The 15421-nt window shown below is 45.0% G+C and overlaps 2 protein-coding genes across 2 annotated transcripts in view; both read right to left on the bottom strand.

Annotated features, from left to right (window-relative positions):
- Positions 1-192: 192 nt before the first annotated feature.
- LOC118888426 (nuclear RNA export factor 2-like) overlaps positions 193-15421 on the bottom strand; it is a 295223-nt gene continuing 279994 nt past the window's right edge. The window contains exon 18 of the mRNA XM_036839403.1: positions 193-415. The gene's annotated coding sequence lies outside the window, so the exon portion shown is untranslated. The remainder of the gene's footprint in view (positions 416-15421) is intronic.
- On the bottom strand, positions 1225-7011 carry LOC118888427 (nuclear RNA export factor 5-like). Its single transcript, XM_036839404.1, has 15 exons — positions 6878-7011; positions 6171-6254; positions 5959-6063; positions 5754-5834; positions 5579-5648; positions 5336-5424; positions 5106-5213; positions 4833-4942; positions 3846-3882; positions 3395-3463; positions 3256-3311; positions 2840-2898; positions 2572-2731; positions 1840-1912; positions 1225-1301 (listed from the first exon to the last, which is right to left on the bottom strand). Exons 1-15 carry the CDS (start codon positions 6926-6928, stop codon positions 1284-1286), a joined length of 1170 nt encoding a protein of 389 aa, XP_036695299.1. The 5' UTR covers positions 6929-7011; the 3' UTR covers positions 1225-1283.

Below are 15421 nucleotides of genomic sequence, written 5' to 3'. Positions count from 1 at the left end.
TAATTTTCAAGCACTGTATAGGTCGGCTATAAATGCTAGAGACTGCCAGGGATGATGTGGGAGATGGGACCTTTTGGTCCTGGCCCCACTAACTCATGGTTGGGTCAGGGGAAGAGCAATCCAAGACACACAACATACAATGTGCAATGTTACTCTTTAATATAAAGATAAACAAGGATCATGCGTGGGAAAAATACAGGACAACTGGCAGGCCTACACGGTAAACTTTGGTTTCCTGATTAGCTGGACTGCAAGCTTAGTCATGGATATGGCTTCAGTTAAGAGAAGAGAGGTAACAAATATGAGGAGGATGAAAATGACATCTAAAGGCTCATTTGCAGAGTTTTGTTCTCAAGATCCCAGGTCAGTGGATGAGGGTCTCATCTCAAAATTCATCTGGAATCTTGCCCTTGGGCTGAAGAAAGTAAAGAGAAAGAATTGGGATGTCAGCAGAGCCAGCAGCCGTTGAGTTTCAACCCCAGGGCACCTGACTTCTGTCCGCCTTCACCTTCCTGAAACCCTAGAGGTCTATTTCTTCTTATCTCTGAATTCTCAGAATTGACTTTTTAATGAGTAAAGAATTTTTTAGTTCTGGTATAGTCTAGTCATCGTACTGAAAGCACCTGTAGTGGGGGAGGATAGATGACCTCCCTTAGGACCAAACTGGAGACACTTGACCACACAACGTCACAGCTAAATCTATGCTACAAGAGCACGCCTTCAAGTTTACCAACATGTATGTACCAGAATGAGCAGATGCCACAGCATGTAATGCTGAAAAAGAAGCGAAAAGGTAAATGCCTATCAATAATAGCTTATGGCTTCCTGGAATTCAATTGTTTAATATATTGATCTTAGAAAGAATAATGTAGCTTCACATATACTGAGAGGAAATGCTGGTACTAATAATAAACAAAAGAAGTTTCAAAACACTATATAAGATAGGAAACCTGTATTTTATAATACATGGAAAGGTATTAGTATGAAATTAGGGAATTTCTCACAACTAAACGTTTGTAAGAAAAAAATAGATGTAAAATAATTACCTTCAAGTTCCCATTAATCACCCCTCTACTCCTCCCAGCTCCCTCCTATGCCCACGCAAACCCAGCACTCACTTCTGATTCCACTAGAGGTTCACCTCAGGTGGGGTGGAGGACGCCTGCATGATGTCCTGCTGCTCCTGGGAGAGGGTGTGCATGGAGCTGGAGGTGGGCGTAGGCGCTGGGATGGAGAACACACTCTGGGTCTCACTGGGGCTGGCGTCCCTCACAAACAGCTCGTCATTCACGATGCACAGATTGAAGGAAAAGTGGGCCCTCAGACAACTGCTGGATGGACACCCACACCCCCAATATTGACTCTGCTCCCACTGGCACTCAGCAACCAGGTTCCTCCCACGCCCCTCCTGTGTCTGTCTCCCAGGTTCCTTGACTGGTACCTCTGGCCCTCCCCACAGAGCCCACCTTTGGAGAGACTGTCCACCACCCTCACTCGATTTATAGGTTTATCCCCAACCCACGGGCAATTTCGCATTTACCCTTTACCACAGCCCAAGGGGTGGACGCTCTGATCCCCATTCTCGGAAGAAGACACTGAGTCACAGAGAGGTCATGTGACTTGACCAAGGTCACACAGCGAGTGAGTGTTGGGTCAAGGAGAGAACGCATAGGCCGATTCCAGAGCCCATGCTCTTCTTAACCACTAGGCTAGACTGCTCCTGGGATCTCCCTGCTGGCTTTCCACAATACCGAGTAAACCTAAGGTCTGCGCCACCACATTCCCACGCCCCTGAGCGCAGGCGGGGATGGGCATTCCCGCCCACAACAGGGCTCTCACCTGGAGTAGCTGGCAGGGGTAGCGATGAAGGTCCGGGTGAAGGCACGCACACAGTCCTGAGAACTTCCTTCCACTTCAACAGCAAACAAACAACAGTATCCCTTAGAGCCACACGTGCTGTACACGCTCACACGGCGGTCCCCAGTCAGGCTGTGACTTCACACTCATGCTGAGAGGGCATTTGTTCACGGGGGCCAGGGTGTCGGGAATCAGGAGGGCAACTATAGGAGCAGTCTGCGCCCAGTGACAGGGCCCCTGACAACCACTACACAGGTTCACGGGATGCGTTTTTCACAGCCGCCCAAGAGGTGGATACTACTACCCCATTTTGCAAATGAGGAAACTGAGAGGTTAAGTAACGGCCCAAGTTCTCAGAGTAAGTATCTGGGATGAGAGCCACCAAACTCCACAGCCTGTGTCCCCAACGCCCAGGGTGTGCAGGGCAGACAGGCATGGACACAGCTCAGACCTGGATTGTCTGTGGGAAGCCTGAGGGCTGGAGAACACAGTGGGGAAGGGGAGGGGAGGGGAGGGAAAGGGAAGGGAAGGGGTCCGGGAAGCTGGGTGGTTCTGGGAGTGAGCCTGGCCAGGGGGAGGCAGCAGTGGGGCATCTGGGGTGGGGATCTACACACACTCACCTTCCTTGAACACCCCGCTGACGGAGAAGCAGAGCATCGTTTCCTGAAAGGGAAGAGCCCAGGCGCCCAGTCACCACCTGCACCTCCTACCCACCTGCGGCTTCCTGGGCCCGCCCGAGGGAGGAAGCAGGCGCTCACCGTCTGGAACCACGTGTCCACCACGAAGGAGCTTAAGTCATGCTGAGTCTTGGGCAACACACAGAGGGTGTGCACAATGACACGATTTGTGTGCTTCAGCAGCTGGACCCGCAGGTCTGTGAGGGGAGGGGAAGCGAGTGAAGGTCAGGGGCTGCCACGCCCTGGGCCCTATGATTGACCCCTTCACCGCCCTTTCCCACCCAGTCTTCCCATCACACACTCACGGGGGTCCGTGAGCTTCTTCATATTCCGGCTGTCCTTGAAGTACTTGCACAAGCTGCTTCTAGGAGACAAAGAGCAACAGTGGGTGGTGGGTGTTTGCAGGAGCTGGCCTGTGTCTGCTGGGGAGCCACACGGCCCAGGAGCAGAGCCTGTGCTGTGATACTCACGGGGCTGGGTCCTCGGGGTGGAAGGGAATGGTCAGGGAGAAGCAGGCCTGCTCGTGATAAGCACCCACGAGACCCTGTCGGTCTCCACAGTCATGGATCAAGTAGTACCTGAGGGGGAGCAATGAGGACAGTCTATCTCTGTGGTCTGGACCTCAAATGAGACTTGGAAACTCCCCTGAGCAGACCTGTGCTTAGGTGGCCTCACCTGTCCTCGCCTTCCCACCCTTGCTCAGCTTCCCAGAGGTACTTACTGCTGCAGGAATTGCAGGACTTGTCTCTTCAGCTTATCAGATCCAAAGTAGCTGCCCTGGAATCAAATGGCATTTGAGACTATGCAGTGGATAAAGCCTCCCTGCAACACCCCAAATGTTGTTTGATCCTCTTCCTCACCTTGCAGGGCTTTAATACGCAGGGAGTGTCAACATCAACGGTAACTGGTGACGGTAACTCCTGGCCATCCTGGAGAAGGGAAGAGGAAGTCAGGAGTGGAGACCAGGGGAGTGGCCCTGGATGATCCGGGAAAAGGATGGGCCCAGGAGGGTGAGGGTCAGAGGTCAGGTGTGAAAGGGCCCTGGAAATTCCATGGGAAAGCTTACACTGGATGTCTTCATCATGAGGTCCTGGAAGTCTCTAGTGTTATGTGCAACTTGTGTGTGTGCGTGTGTGTATTTATGGGTATTTTTCCAGCAAGTCTATCCATGTCATTTTCAGGAGTCCATGCCCCCCAAAATGGTTAAGGTTCTGATGCTAATATGTGATCTAGGCAAGACCCAAAGGGCTTGAGGGCAGGTGCAGAGATCACCGACATTCGTAAGAGACAATGATTTATGTAGGCACTTACTAGGCGTAATAACTTCGGGAAACGATCTCTGATGGCCCTGTCCAAAACCAAAAATAGAGAAGAGATGGTTGATAGTTCAAGGTTGCAATGCTTCCTTTGAGTTAAAAGAGTAATACCATAAACAGAGATCAGTGTGTTCTGGCCCATCCAGCAGCGCCCTTTGCCCACCTCTGCTTCTGATTTTAAGGGTTTTCGGTCCACTTCCCTGTTGAGCACTGAGCATCTGTCATCTTACTGTCTGAAAGGCACTGTGTCCTCATCTCTCTCAATACCTTCACTTTAATATTCCTTCCCTCCCTCCCTTCCTCTCCTTCGCCTGGGTAGCTCCCACCCAGACTACTCGCACTCCCTTCTCCAGTGCCACAGGGAGCAGCATTTCAAACCCATACTGCAGGGCTTCCTTCTCCTCCCTTCCTTCCTCCAGGGCCCCACTGAAGGCTGTGGGGAGAAGAGGGAATGGGGTGGGAGCCCGGGGCTCTGCTACCTCACTGGGGGTCCAGCACTCTGGCAACACCCGGGCACCCCCCAGGGATGGCCCAGGATGCTGGGCCAGGGAGGTGAGTGAGGTGGGGCTCAGGGAGGGAGATGGAGGGGATGAAGGCAGAAAGGGAGTGAAGGTAGGAGGGGAGAGATGAGAGAGACACAGGGGCACAGAGACAAGGGAGAGAGAGAAAACAAAGGGAAGGGAAAGAAGCTCTCCCGTGGTCGGGGTCAGGGAAGAAGAGAGAAGAAAGGGGAAACGGCGCCCCTGTTGCGGCTCTTCACCTGCCCCAGAATCGCCCAGACACACCAGGTAGGAATGGAAAATATGCCCATGTTGGGCTGGGGCCCCACTGGATGCTGGTTGAAACTTTGTCAACTTTGTGATGCAGAGAGGAGAGCATAGGGCCTGTAGTCCTCCCTGAGGTCCATGTCAGCTGCCCCTTGCAAACAGCCACTTTCGGGAGTAGCTCAGGCTCCCAGTGGGTAACAGAGGATACATCTGACCTTATGTTGGTTGACTTATCAGGGAAGCTGGTGCACAGGGGGTTTCTGTCTGCACACATCCCTTCTGGCTCCAGCCGCTCACCCTTGTCCATCTCCCCTGCAGACTTCACCTGTGATCATGAGGAGGAACCACATGGGCCAGAGAAACAGAGCCAAGATGGCCGTGCACCCCAGTCCCTTCCTTTTCCCACAAATCCATTTCCCGTCCTCTGTCACCATCACATGAGCTTTCCCACCTTCCCTTCAAAGATGGATCTGGGTACCACACCTCACCTCAGTGTTGGAGAGGTTCAAGTTCTTGGTGTTGGAAGCATTCGGCATAGAGTTGGACAGGCCATGCAGCTGGTAGGGTTTCTTATTGCTCAGCTCCAAGGGCAAAAGCTATGATGAGGAAAGAGTTAGAGTGAGGACCCCAGCAGGGGATACCTGAGACCAATCTGCCTCTTCTACCTAATCTCTCCCACCATCACCACCAGCCCCAACATTGGGTCTAAGGTCCTCACCTTGGGCATATTCCATGGATGGATCTGCAGGGAGGCGGCCATGCCATTTCTAGGGTTTCGCAGCATTCCAGTATCACGGGTCATCAAGTCTCCAGGAAGCCAGGAGGAGGGAAACAGAGGCTGAGAGGCTCCTGGCTGGTACAGCTCCGGCACCAACCCCTCCCCGAGATACCTTTCCTGAGTATCCTTCCCAGCTAGACCCCTCTGCCCTCACCTCCTCTACAATTACTGCTGTAGCCATACCAGGGTCAGAGCAGAGCCTCTGGATGTCAAGAGATTGCTGGGAGGCATCGTGTCGTTCCTTCACGGGCAGCTGCAGAGTTAGGGATGGGGTTCAGGGCTCTGAGTCTGAGGTGGTGATCGGGGGCAATAGGTGGGTCTGGCTGTGAGTGCACAGGTTGTGTTGAGTCTGCATTACCTTTATCTGCTCCACCTTTTCTGACCTCAGCTCCTTCAGCACAGAGTGGGGTGCATCACAGGGATCAACAAAGATAGATATCTGTTGAGAACACAAGAGGGGCTGGGTAAGCTCCAGGAAATCTGAGCCCTGGGATCAAGCAAGACCATGCCCCTGTCCTGCCCTCTTGCCCCCTGCTAGCCCTGCTCATGCCCTTGACACACACCCTTTCATTAGCCTCATTGTAAATCTTGCCGTTGACATTCTTCAGTGCGAAGGCAATGTTGGCATTCTCAACGAAGAACTGGGCCTGCATTTTCTCATAGTGAAACTGTAGGGAGAGTGACAAGAGAAGCATAATATGAGACCAGAGGCTTTTCTCATCTGGGCCTGCCATCTACCCCGTTTCCTCTCATGGGCCTCCATGTCCTCTCTTACTTCGACTGGGGTGAAGGAGACACTGCATTGCTTCTGAATCAAATTCAGCAGCCACTTCTCATCATATTGAATACCGAAGGGAATCTAGGAGCCAAAGAAATAATTGGGGAAAGAAAACTGATACAATGGAATCCAAGGTTAAGATAAGACCCAGCTGTGTCTTGCTTTAGGACCTTTTTCCAGGCTTTAGGTAATTTCTTAAGGTAGGACAATATCTGTTATCGCTAACTTTTACACCAGACATGGACTTCCTAAATACCCTTTCTTTCCACTTAAATACTTTTCCTGAAATAATCGACTTCATGTCTTTCACATGTACTTACTTTTATAAAGTTCTAAGAGATCCTACCTAAGGCAGACCTGGCCTGCCCCTCTGACAAGGACCCCAGAGACTCAACCTCCTCCCACACTCAGCTTGAGCCAAACTGCGTCTTCTGGTGTGAAGTTGCTCCATCTCCTTGGCAGTAGTTTCCTCCTTTGCTTTTAGACAGCCTCTCCCATGCTCCCTGCAGTCAGTCTGCTCCCTTTATGTTGCTTCTCTGAACCTGCCCTCACATGATCTAGGAAGTTAACTCCTAGTAATAACAAGACAGATTACCAACTCCACTGCCACGAGAGAAAAGTTCCCAGCATCTCTACACGCGCCCAACATGACTCCCTCTGTCATCTTCTTCTACATGTCAGGTCCATTTAGCCAGCACACTCACTGTGGTCTTGAACCAGCTCCCCAAGGTCTCATCCTGCCTGTTTCTCTCCATTCGTCTCTCTGGAGGCTTTTGCTCTGTCTCCTTGTTAACATGGGTTTCGTCTTGTTTCTGAAAATTGCCTCTCCGATGACAGGATGCAATGGCATAGGGAGCACTGTGGGGAAGTGGAGAGAAGAAAGTGGTCCGTATAGCCTTGGGAAGTCTTCTCTACATTTTCCCCAATGATAGCAGAGCTACAATAAAGATTGCTCAACCATTAACCTGATCCCATCATTCCTCACTCTTCCAGGTTAGAGAGAAGAAGGACATATTTAACTACAAGGTTTTGTTTTTCACTGGTTGATACTTGTCAGCCATGCTGCCTCGTCACTTACTATCTTACTCCAGTATCCTTGTGAACATCACTTGTTGCTTGATCTCCATCTTGTTGTTGCTGGGATGAAGGATGACTACCAGACCTGACTTGTTCAGACCAATTGTTATACCTCCTTTGGTAAATACGCCAGCGTCTTGCTCTTCTTTGTAAGGAGGTAACTTGCTTATTGTACCCTGAAATTGAGAATATCACATCAATGGTCTCAGTACCAGAAAAATTCCTGGGTAAATATCCGGCTAATGAAGAAATATCACCAACTTTATAATCTAAATAGGAAATTATCATAGTTAGGAAGGAAAAAAAAAAGGCTGAGAGACTTCACTGTGTTTCTGCTTCTCAGGAAACGAGAGGTGGGGAGCATTCACAGCTAAGAAGAAAACAAGCACAGAGGAAAGGGTCTGGACCCAGGGTTTAGTCTGTGATGTTAGCCCCTGCTCTGCTTGGTTCAGGTTATGTGACCTGGGACAAGTGGCTTTTCATCTCTAACTCTCTCTTCTCTGCTCGGCTCTAGGAGCACAATAAAACCTACCCTGAAATCTACCCTGGTGTGATGGTTCAAGGGTCAAAGGTGACCTCCCTGCCTGACGGAAGAATTAGAGATATGAAAGATAAGTCCGATGAAAAGATCCACAATGGAGCCTGGAGAGACATAACATGGAGAATACCAAAAGCGAGGGGGAGATAATTAAAGGTGATGCAGTGAACATACCTCACACATGGTTAATGTGAGTCCCGGAAAGAAGGGGAGGGAACAGCGGAGAAGTGGTATTTGAAGAGATCTTGGTTGAGAAGTTTCCAAAAGTAACAAGATATCAACTCAGTGTAACAGTATTATTGTAATAGGAGAAAAAGTATGCTTTAAGGAAAAACAGTCCTAAAATATGCATTCATTTCATCATCGTGTAACAAAAACTTGGAAAATATGTGACCAGAAGACTCAAACTAAAAGAAATGTTACAGGCTCTTCTTTGGGCAGAAGAAATATCCTCCCAGGTGGAGGCACATAGATACAGGAAAGAAAGACTAATGACATTTGTGAATATGTAGGCAAATTTAAATGAGTGTTGACTATATAACACAATGATAGTAATTTCTTCTGGGGATTTAAATATATAGAGAATGAAAATGCATAACAATAAATTTGGAGGGTATATGGAATCAAAGTGTCTCAAGGTCCCCTAATTGTCTGAGGAGTTTTAAAGAACTAATTAACTAACATTAGACTGAAACGGCAAAAATGTACACTGTAATCTGAAGGGTAAACACTACAAGAATGGCAAAAGAATGTTTATCTAGCCACATGAGGTAACAACTTAATAGTTATAAAATGTTAATCATTTCAAAGGAAAGGAAAGGAAAAAGAACTTAGAAGAGGCAAAAATAAATATACAGTAAGATAGTATATATAAACCAAATTACATCTACTTTTACATTAAAAATTTCAGATTAATATTCCAAATAGAAAGACAGCTATTATCAGACTGGACAAGAAACCTTCCATCAAATGCTCCTGAAAAGAGACACATGCAAATTTTAATCATCTAGAAAATTTGAAAATTAAAAAAATGGCAAAATGTATACCTTTTCCACAGTAACCTACAGAAAGCTGGTATAACCCTATTAGTAAAAGAAAAGGTACACTTTAAAGAAAAAAGCATCACTAGAGAAAGAAGGAGATTTCTTTGTGATAACAGGTTCAATGCAATAAGGAGATATTAATATAAAATTCTAAACTTGTATACATGTCCTAAAATAGAGCCAAAATATGCAAAGCAAAATCTAACAGAAATAGAGCATGGACAAATTCACAGTCACAGTGGGAAATTTTAACACAGCTCACTGGGTGATGCACAAAATGGCAGACAAAAACTCAGCTAGACGGAGAAGGATTCAAAATGTTACTTAAGTTAACAAATGTATTTAATTGACATAGAACAATGCACATAACAACTACTCATCGAACGTTCCAGAATAGATCATATGCTGGGCAACAAAGCAAGCCTCAGTAAGCTTCTATGGACTAATACAATTTACCCTGACTAGTTAATGTAATATTCAGTGGTAATGGTGGGTTTTCTGCCCCTCCCCCACCTCGTATAAATCCAAGGAATATTAGTTTACACAATCCCACGCCCCACCTAGGTGACCCTCCCTACTCTCCAAACCCTAGACCTGAGAAGATCACATGACTTGTGCCTTTTCCTTAGCCAGGGGAAATAATTCACCTCAGCCATGGCCATTTCCATAAGAGGGGAGGTTTTGCACATGGAATCAGGATGGGTGTGTCAGAGCCCACTTGGCCCATTTCCTCAAGATAGTGGGAAATAGTGAGCCTGAGCCCTCTGCATGCCTCCTCTAAAGGAGGGTCAGCTTGTTGGGGGTCCTGTGGGTTGGGGTTAGGGAGGGAACCCAGAACCCCTCCTGCCCTGTGGGGACCTGAGGACAAGGTCTCATGCTGACCAACTCACCCATGGGGTGGCCTGAAGGCAGTGATCTGTCACCGCCCTCCTCACAGGCCGCTCGTGAAGAGAATCTGTGGGTCTGGAGCTGGAGGTTTGGAGAATATCAGGAAGGGCTGCCGAAGAAGGAGAGTGCAAGCCCCAAACCACTTTGTCAGAGCCACACAAACAAGATGGCATCCTAACAGGAAGTCCCTTCCCCAAGGGCATAGAGGAGGAGAGCCCTGGGGGCCAGAGGAGACTTAACTTCCTGTAATTACTGCCCCCTGAGTTTGCTACCAGCCTAACACCCAGGGAACTCTTTCCAACTGTACCACCCTTGCAGAGGAGGCCATCTGGAATCAGGAGGCTTAGGGGACCTTGGTACTTCTGGTTACAAACACAGGGAGCTCTGTATGCCAGACTCTGGATCAGCTACACTACATTGTGTTCCTTCATTCGGCAAACCCAGAGAACTCTGTGTGCCAGCTGTAGGCCAGGCTCTGTACTTGCTACATTGCCTCTATTCTTTCATGAATTCCTCACAAGGGGACTCTGATATCAGAATCACCAAGTTTCCAAAGTTGCTGAGGCTTACTGAGGTGCTGGAGCTTATCTAGGGTCATTCAGATGCTACCTGGAGAAACAGAGACTGGAATTGAGCTCCATGCAATGGAAGATGACTTCTCCATGCATAGATTTACTAAGTTATTGCTCTAGTGTGGGAGATTGTCTTAAGTTAGTACAAAGTAACAGAATTTTCTGAAAATAGTCAAATGGCTGGAATTAACCTCAGCCCACCTCAGAGAGATAATACCAAAAACCAAAAAACATCCAAAAACCAAACAACAAAGAACAGACCTGAAAACTATAAACGAAATAGCAATCAGAGTTTTGTGGGTCACTGTAATGACAGTAAAAGAAAACAAATCATGTATTTTCCTTTAAAAAAAAAATGTCCTCAATGTAGATAGATGCCCCTAGTGGTCAGAGCCGGAACTGTAGCTCTGAAAGTTCCAGACCAGAGAGGTTTCAAGGCAGAGGGAAGGAGAGAGGAGATTGGGCTCCAGTACATCAGTTAGACATTTCTGGAATTTTCCACTACTTTCTGGAATTTTCCACCCCGTGTCCACAATCCCTTCCTGGATCTCTATGCCCTGAGAAAAGTCCAGCCACTGAGAGAGGTGAAGAAAAATCTGCACATAAGTGTGTGAACATTTGGGGGTAAAAGAAGTGTAAGACCGAAATGCACACACCACACAGATAAACTGTCAAGTCAAAAATTGAAATTTTTTTATTTTTTATGAAACAGTGTCATGTGAACTCTTTGATAACATGGTAAATATATGTGAACTTTTTTTTGTTAGTTGCTTATTAGATATTTTCGAGTGTTCCTCTCAACAAATTAGCCTAATCACAAAATATTAAACATTAAAAATGTATACTTAGAAAATAAAATCATTCTGCACCTTCCATCTACATGATCCCCTCACCCTGACACAAATACCCAAAATATCCAATGTAAGAGGATTGGTGCACATTTTCCAGATGTGTTTCTCTTTTGGTGATGTGAATACCTAACTTAAAGCATTTGTGTAGTTATGTAGTTCTATACATATTCTTTTTAAATTTTGCAATTACATAAGTAATTTTATGCAAATTCATTTTTTTCACTTATTATGACATCTTCAGATTTTCATTTCTTCAGTTAATGGTTTGTCATCTTTCCAGAGGTTATTGGAGAAGCATTTTGCTTCTTAGGCGAATTATTTGCAATTATCTTTTGTCCCTTTCTCTACTGATTAACAGAAATCCTTTTGGTTCTTGCACATGAGTACAAAATCTGTAATAATGTTTGAAATGTTGTCTCCCAACTTCCCAATCTTTTAGTTTTTTTCTTTTGACAGTACAGAAATTGCTTTAATTTTCATGGATTTTTTAACTTTAAAATAATGCAGCTATGACAGAAAGGAAAATGAGTAATACATAGGGTAGCATCAAATACTAGTCCGCTGGGAATTCTAGTCCACTGGGAATTCTAGATTCAAAGCCTTGAGGGATTCAGGGCACAATGGAAAAGGGCTTTAGACCAAAATCTACATTGATGAAGAATGGTGAAAATATTTGAACATGTGTTTGCTTATAGGAGATACCGTGTAAAGTGCTTCTGGCCTAACACAATTCTGTAAGTCATCATTTTGTGGCAAATGAAGCATTAAGGGTAGCCCACGTACATTAAAACTTGTGGCAAAAGCATTTCTTCTGCCTCTCCCTCCCATGGAGGGGATCATTTTCTCCCCTCCATGGAGGTTAATTTTCCTCTGCTTCTACCTGGGTCCCACATGCCCAGCACACCCGCCCCCAGATAGTTCAATCCCTGTGGCACTCCAGGCTTAAGGGAGTGGATTTTATCTCCATCATGAACTTCCAAGACCAAGACATGGGTGAGAGGGTTGTTTGAGTACCCTATCTGCGTGGCATTGACACCAGGGGAATTCAAAACTGTATATGTGACCCAAAAAGCATTTTAACTGTTACAAGCTTATTTGAGAAATTGAAGGGAAGTTAGAAAAAGAAAACCTTGTCAATCCCAAACAAAAATGTCACATAGAAAGGAATGCAAATTATAGGAAAAATATTTTATAGGCAAATGTTTAATATTCTCATACATAAATAAATCTGATTAGTAAGAGTGTCTTTCAAAGTCTATTGAAAAAATTTTAAATAAGAACTATACATCACAAACATATAAAGATTAAACAAGTACAAAAACAATTATAAATGTATGCAAGTGTGTACATATATTTACATATGCACATATACATAAACATACATAACATGAGGAAAAGAGTATACATACTGTGAGCAAAATTTGGAAGAATATATATGTCATGTAAACCTGTTTATATAGTACTGTACACAGAGAAATATATCTGGGGAATATAAACTAAACTATCAAGGATGTACCTCTTGCTATGTAACAAGATGAAAAAAATATAGAAAAATATTTTCTCTAATACACATTCTTGCACTTCATTAGTTTATAAAGATAGCAATTTGAAATCAGAAAAATAACTGATGTAAAATTTTATAGCATAGTAGTATATACCGGGTTGGGAATTTCACTACAAAAATAATAGGTAGGTGGAGTAACGGTATATTTCTAAATCTATATGCTTTTTCACATTACTTTTGTCTCTCAATTACACACATATGGGTTGCCCGTCATAGTTGGGAGGGAGAGGCAGAAGAAATGTTTTTGCCACTAGTTTTAATGTATGTGGGCTACCCTTAATGCTTCCTTTGCCACAAAATCTTCCAGAAATGTCACTCTGAATGAGATCTTGCTCCCTCCATCCTTCCAAAGATTCCTTCTGAGTGATGCCTAAGCTGCAATTCTAGACATGTGGACCATGGACAACAAAATGTGGTTACTTATGTCAAAGGGATTGAAAATGGAGCCAGGAGGCTAGTATGGAAGTAGGACTTACATATTTCTACCCCCAAATGCAACATAAACCTTTGACCCGGCCAACCTGAGACCGACTGGAACTTGTTTTCGTTATTCCCTGGAGACCAGAGCATGGCAACCAATCTGGTACCTCAAGTGACTGAATGCCTGCCAGAACCAATCATAGTTCTGTAAAGATAACCTATATAACTTCTCTGGATAGTCTTTATATGTCACCTTTATAAACTCTTGCCATTTTTGTTTCCCCGTGAGCACATTTGAGTTGCTACTCAAATCAGTGCCTCCCAAATTACAATTCATAAGACCCTAAGTAAAAACTCTTTTTCTTATTTGCAGCCTTCTGCATTTCTTGGTTGACAATATGTTCACCAGTTATCATGGACCTCCAATTTCTGAATTTCCTCCAGTGGAAAATTTGGGAAAAGGAAAGAAAAATTTATTAAAAGTTGCTTTGCACGGTGAGTGGTGGGAGAACACATAAAAAAAAATCATACTCAAATTGCTTTACCTAACAACTTTCTTCTTCTCTATGGTTTCACAGATAGAAATCAGAGTAATAATATAGGACTCCTCTTAGAGGGCTGGTGGTCAGTAAAGGCCTGAGGTGGGAGCAAGGAGGGCAGAAAGGGTTCAGGTACTTTCTACAACTGTCCTGTTAAGTTTCACAAAGCTTTTCCCAGAGTGACAAACTTCTGGGTAAGGGCTTGCCGCTCTGGATTTTCCAAATGGATAAACCAGGTTACAGGGTATTTCCTTCCTGTTGTATCTGGCTAGTCTCCACCCTCTCCTCTTCTGCTGGCTAAAGTCTCCTTAGGCTCAGATCTCAGCTTAAACTTCACTTCACATGAGAAGTCTCAGACATACCCTACTGGTTTGATTACCACTAGGCGTCTAGTAACTGCACCACCTTTACCATCTCCAGACACATTTTTCATGTGAAAGGGGACCAAAGACTGTGAGCTCACAATGTTTCATAGGCTGTAGCATCACACAGTGGACTTAAGATGCTGACATTTTCAAATATCTTGTCTGAAGATTTGCCTCAGATTCTCTCTGCCACTTTTGAGAGAGATGCTGGGGACACAGGTCAGTTCAGCAACGGAAATGCAGAGTTCTTCCACAGACAGCAATCGGAGCGTGTAGTTCAGAGAAGCTGAGGAGGCTGTGGATTGATGCTCCTTCCTCTACAAGAGCCCATGAGAGTACTACAACGAGAGTCTGTGATTTTTAGCAGGCGTAGTTTTGCATAGCAAAGACCAAATGAACCTTCCAGAGGTAAAATTCCAGGTTTGAAAGTTTTTGAATAATTTGCTGCGTGGAATACTCTTAAATATATTTCAAAACATTTAAATGAACTTGGAAAATAGTAAAAGAAAAATTAAGGAAGGAAGCAAAACGTTCCATTAACCCCTGATGAGTTATCATCATTTTTATATTCTCATTAATTATGTGCATAATATGACACTGGTTTACCTTTTAATCTACACATAACATTTAATCCTTTTGACATAACTACAAACTCCATATTGTGATTCATTCTTTACTGATAAGGAAACCGAGCCTCAGATTTCAGGCCTGGCTGAGACTAAGGCACTTTTGTGCCCTTCACTGTCTTGTGATTTCAATAAATCCTGACAAGGACCCTATGAGGGGGAGAATCCTCACTCCCGGGATGGGGAACCTGAGGTTTGGGACCTTAATGTCCCACACTGCCCCATGTCATGCTCCTACTCATTGGCTGATTCCAGACTGGAAACCACGTCTTCTGAACCCGAGGCCTTTACTCTTCCTACTGATTCACCAGGCCTTGCTTTATTTATTGGATATAATTTTATGGGCTTTGTTTACAACCATAACAGGAATTCACACTCAGTTTACACAATGTGGAAAATACATTCAAGGATGGAGGGAAATTGCAAATAACAGCAACACTACAAAACACTGACATACATAGTTAACTTTATGGTTTCCCTTGCTGACAACTGAAAACAATATAAAAGCTAGTTTCAATTTACTGTGACGATTTGAGACAAGTTTTGTTTTTATTTCCACTGTTTTAAAACCATATCACCCATGCTACTCTCTCACTTTGTCCCAGCTTACCCTTCCCCCTCCCTGTATCCTCAAGTCCATTCTATAGTAGGTCTGTGTCTTTATTCCCGTCTTGCCCCTAGGTTCTTCATGACCATTTTTTTTTTTTTAGATTCCATATATATGTGTTAGCATATGGTATTTGTTTTCCTCTTTCTGACTTACTT

The sequence above is a fragment of the Balaenoptera musculus genome, chromosome X (assembly GCF_009873245.2).
Source record: "Balaenoptera musculus isolate JJ_BM4_2016_0621 chromosome X, mBalMus1.pri.v3, whole genome shotgun sequence".
In the NCBI taxonomy this organism is placed as follows: Eukaryota; Metazoa; Chordata; class Mammalia; order Artiodactyla; family Balaenopteridae; genus Balaenoptera; species Balaenoptera musculus.
The sequence above is the reverse complement of the archived record's forward strand: the minus strand, read 5'-3'. Positions and strand labels throughout refer to the sequence as shown.

Excerpts from the sequence above, each read along its gene's own strand:
- LOC118888427 (XM_036839404.1), bottom strand. The coding sequence starts at position 6,928 with ATGGAGAGAAACAGGCAGGATGAGACCTTGGGGAGCTGGTTCAAGACC. Across the intron at positions 5,649-5,753 it reads AAAAGGTGGAGCAGATAAAG|CTGCCCGTGAAGGAACGACA; the intron begins GTAATGCAGACT and ends CTAACTCTGCAG. Across the intron at positions 3,464-3,845 it reads TCCCGAAGTTATTACGCCTA|GATGGCCAGGAGTTACCGTC; the intron begins GTAAGTGCCTAC and ends TCCCTTCTCCAG.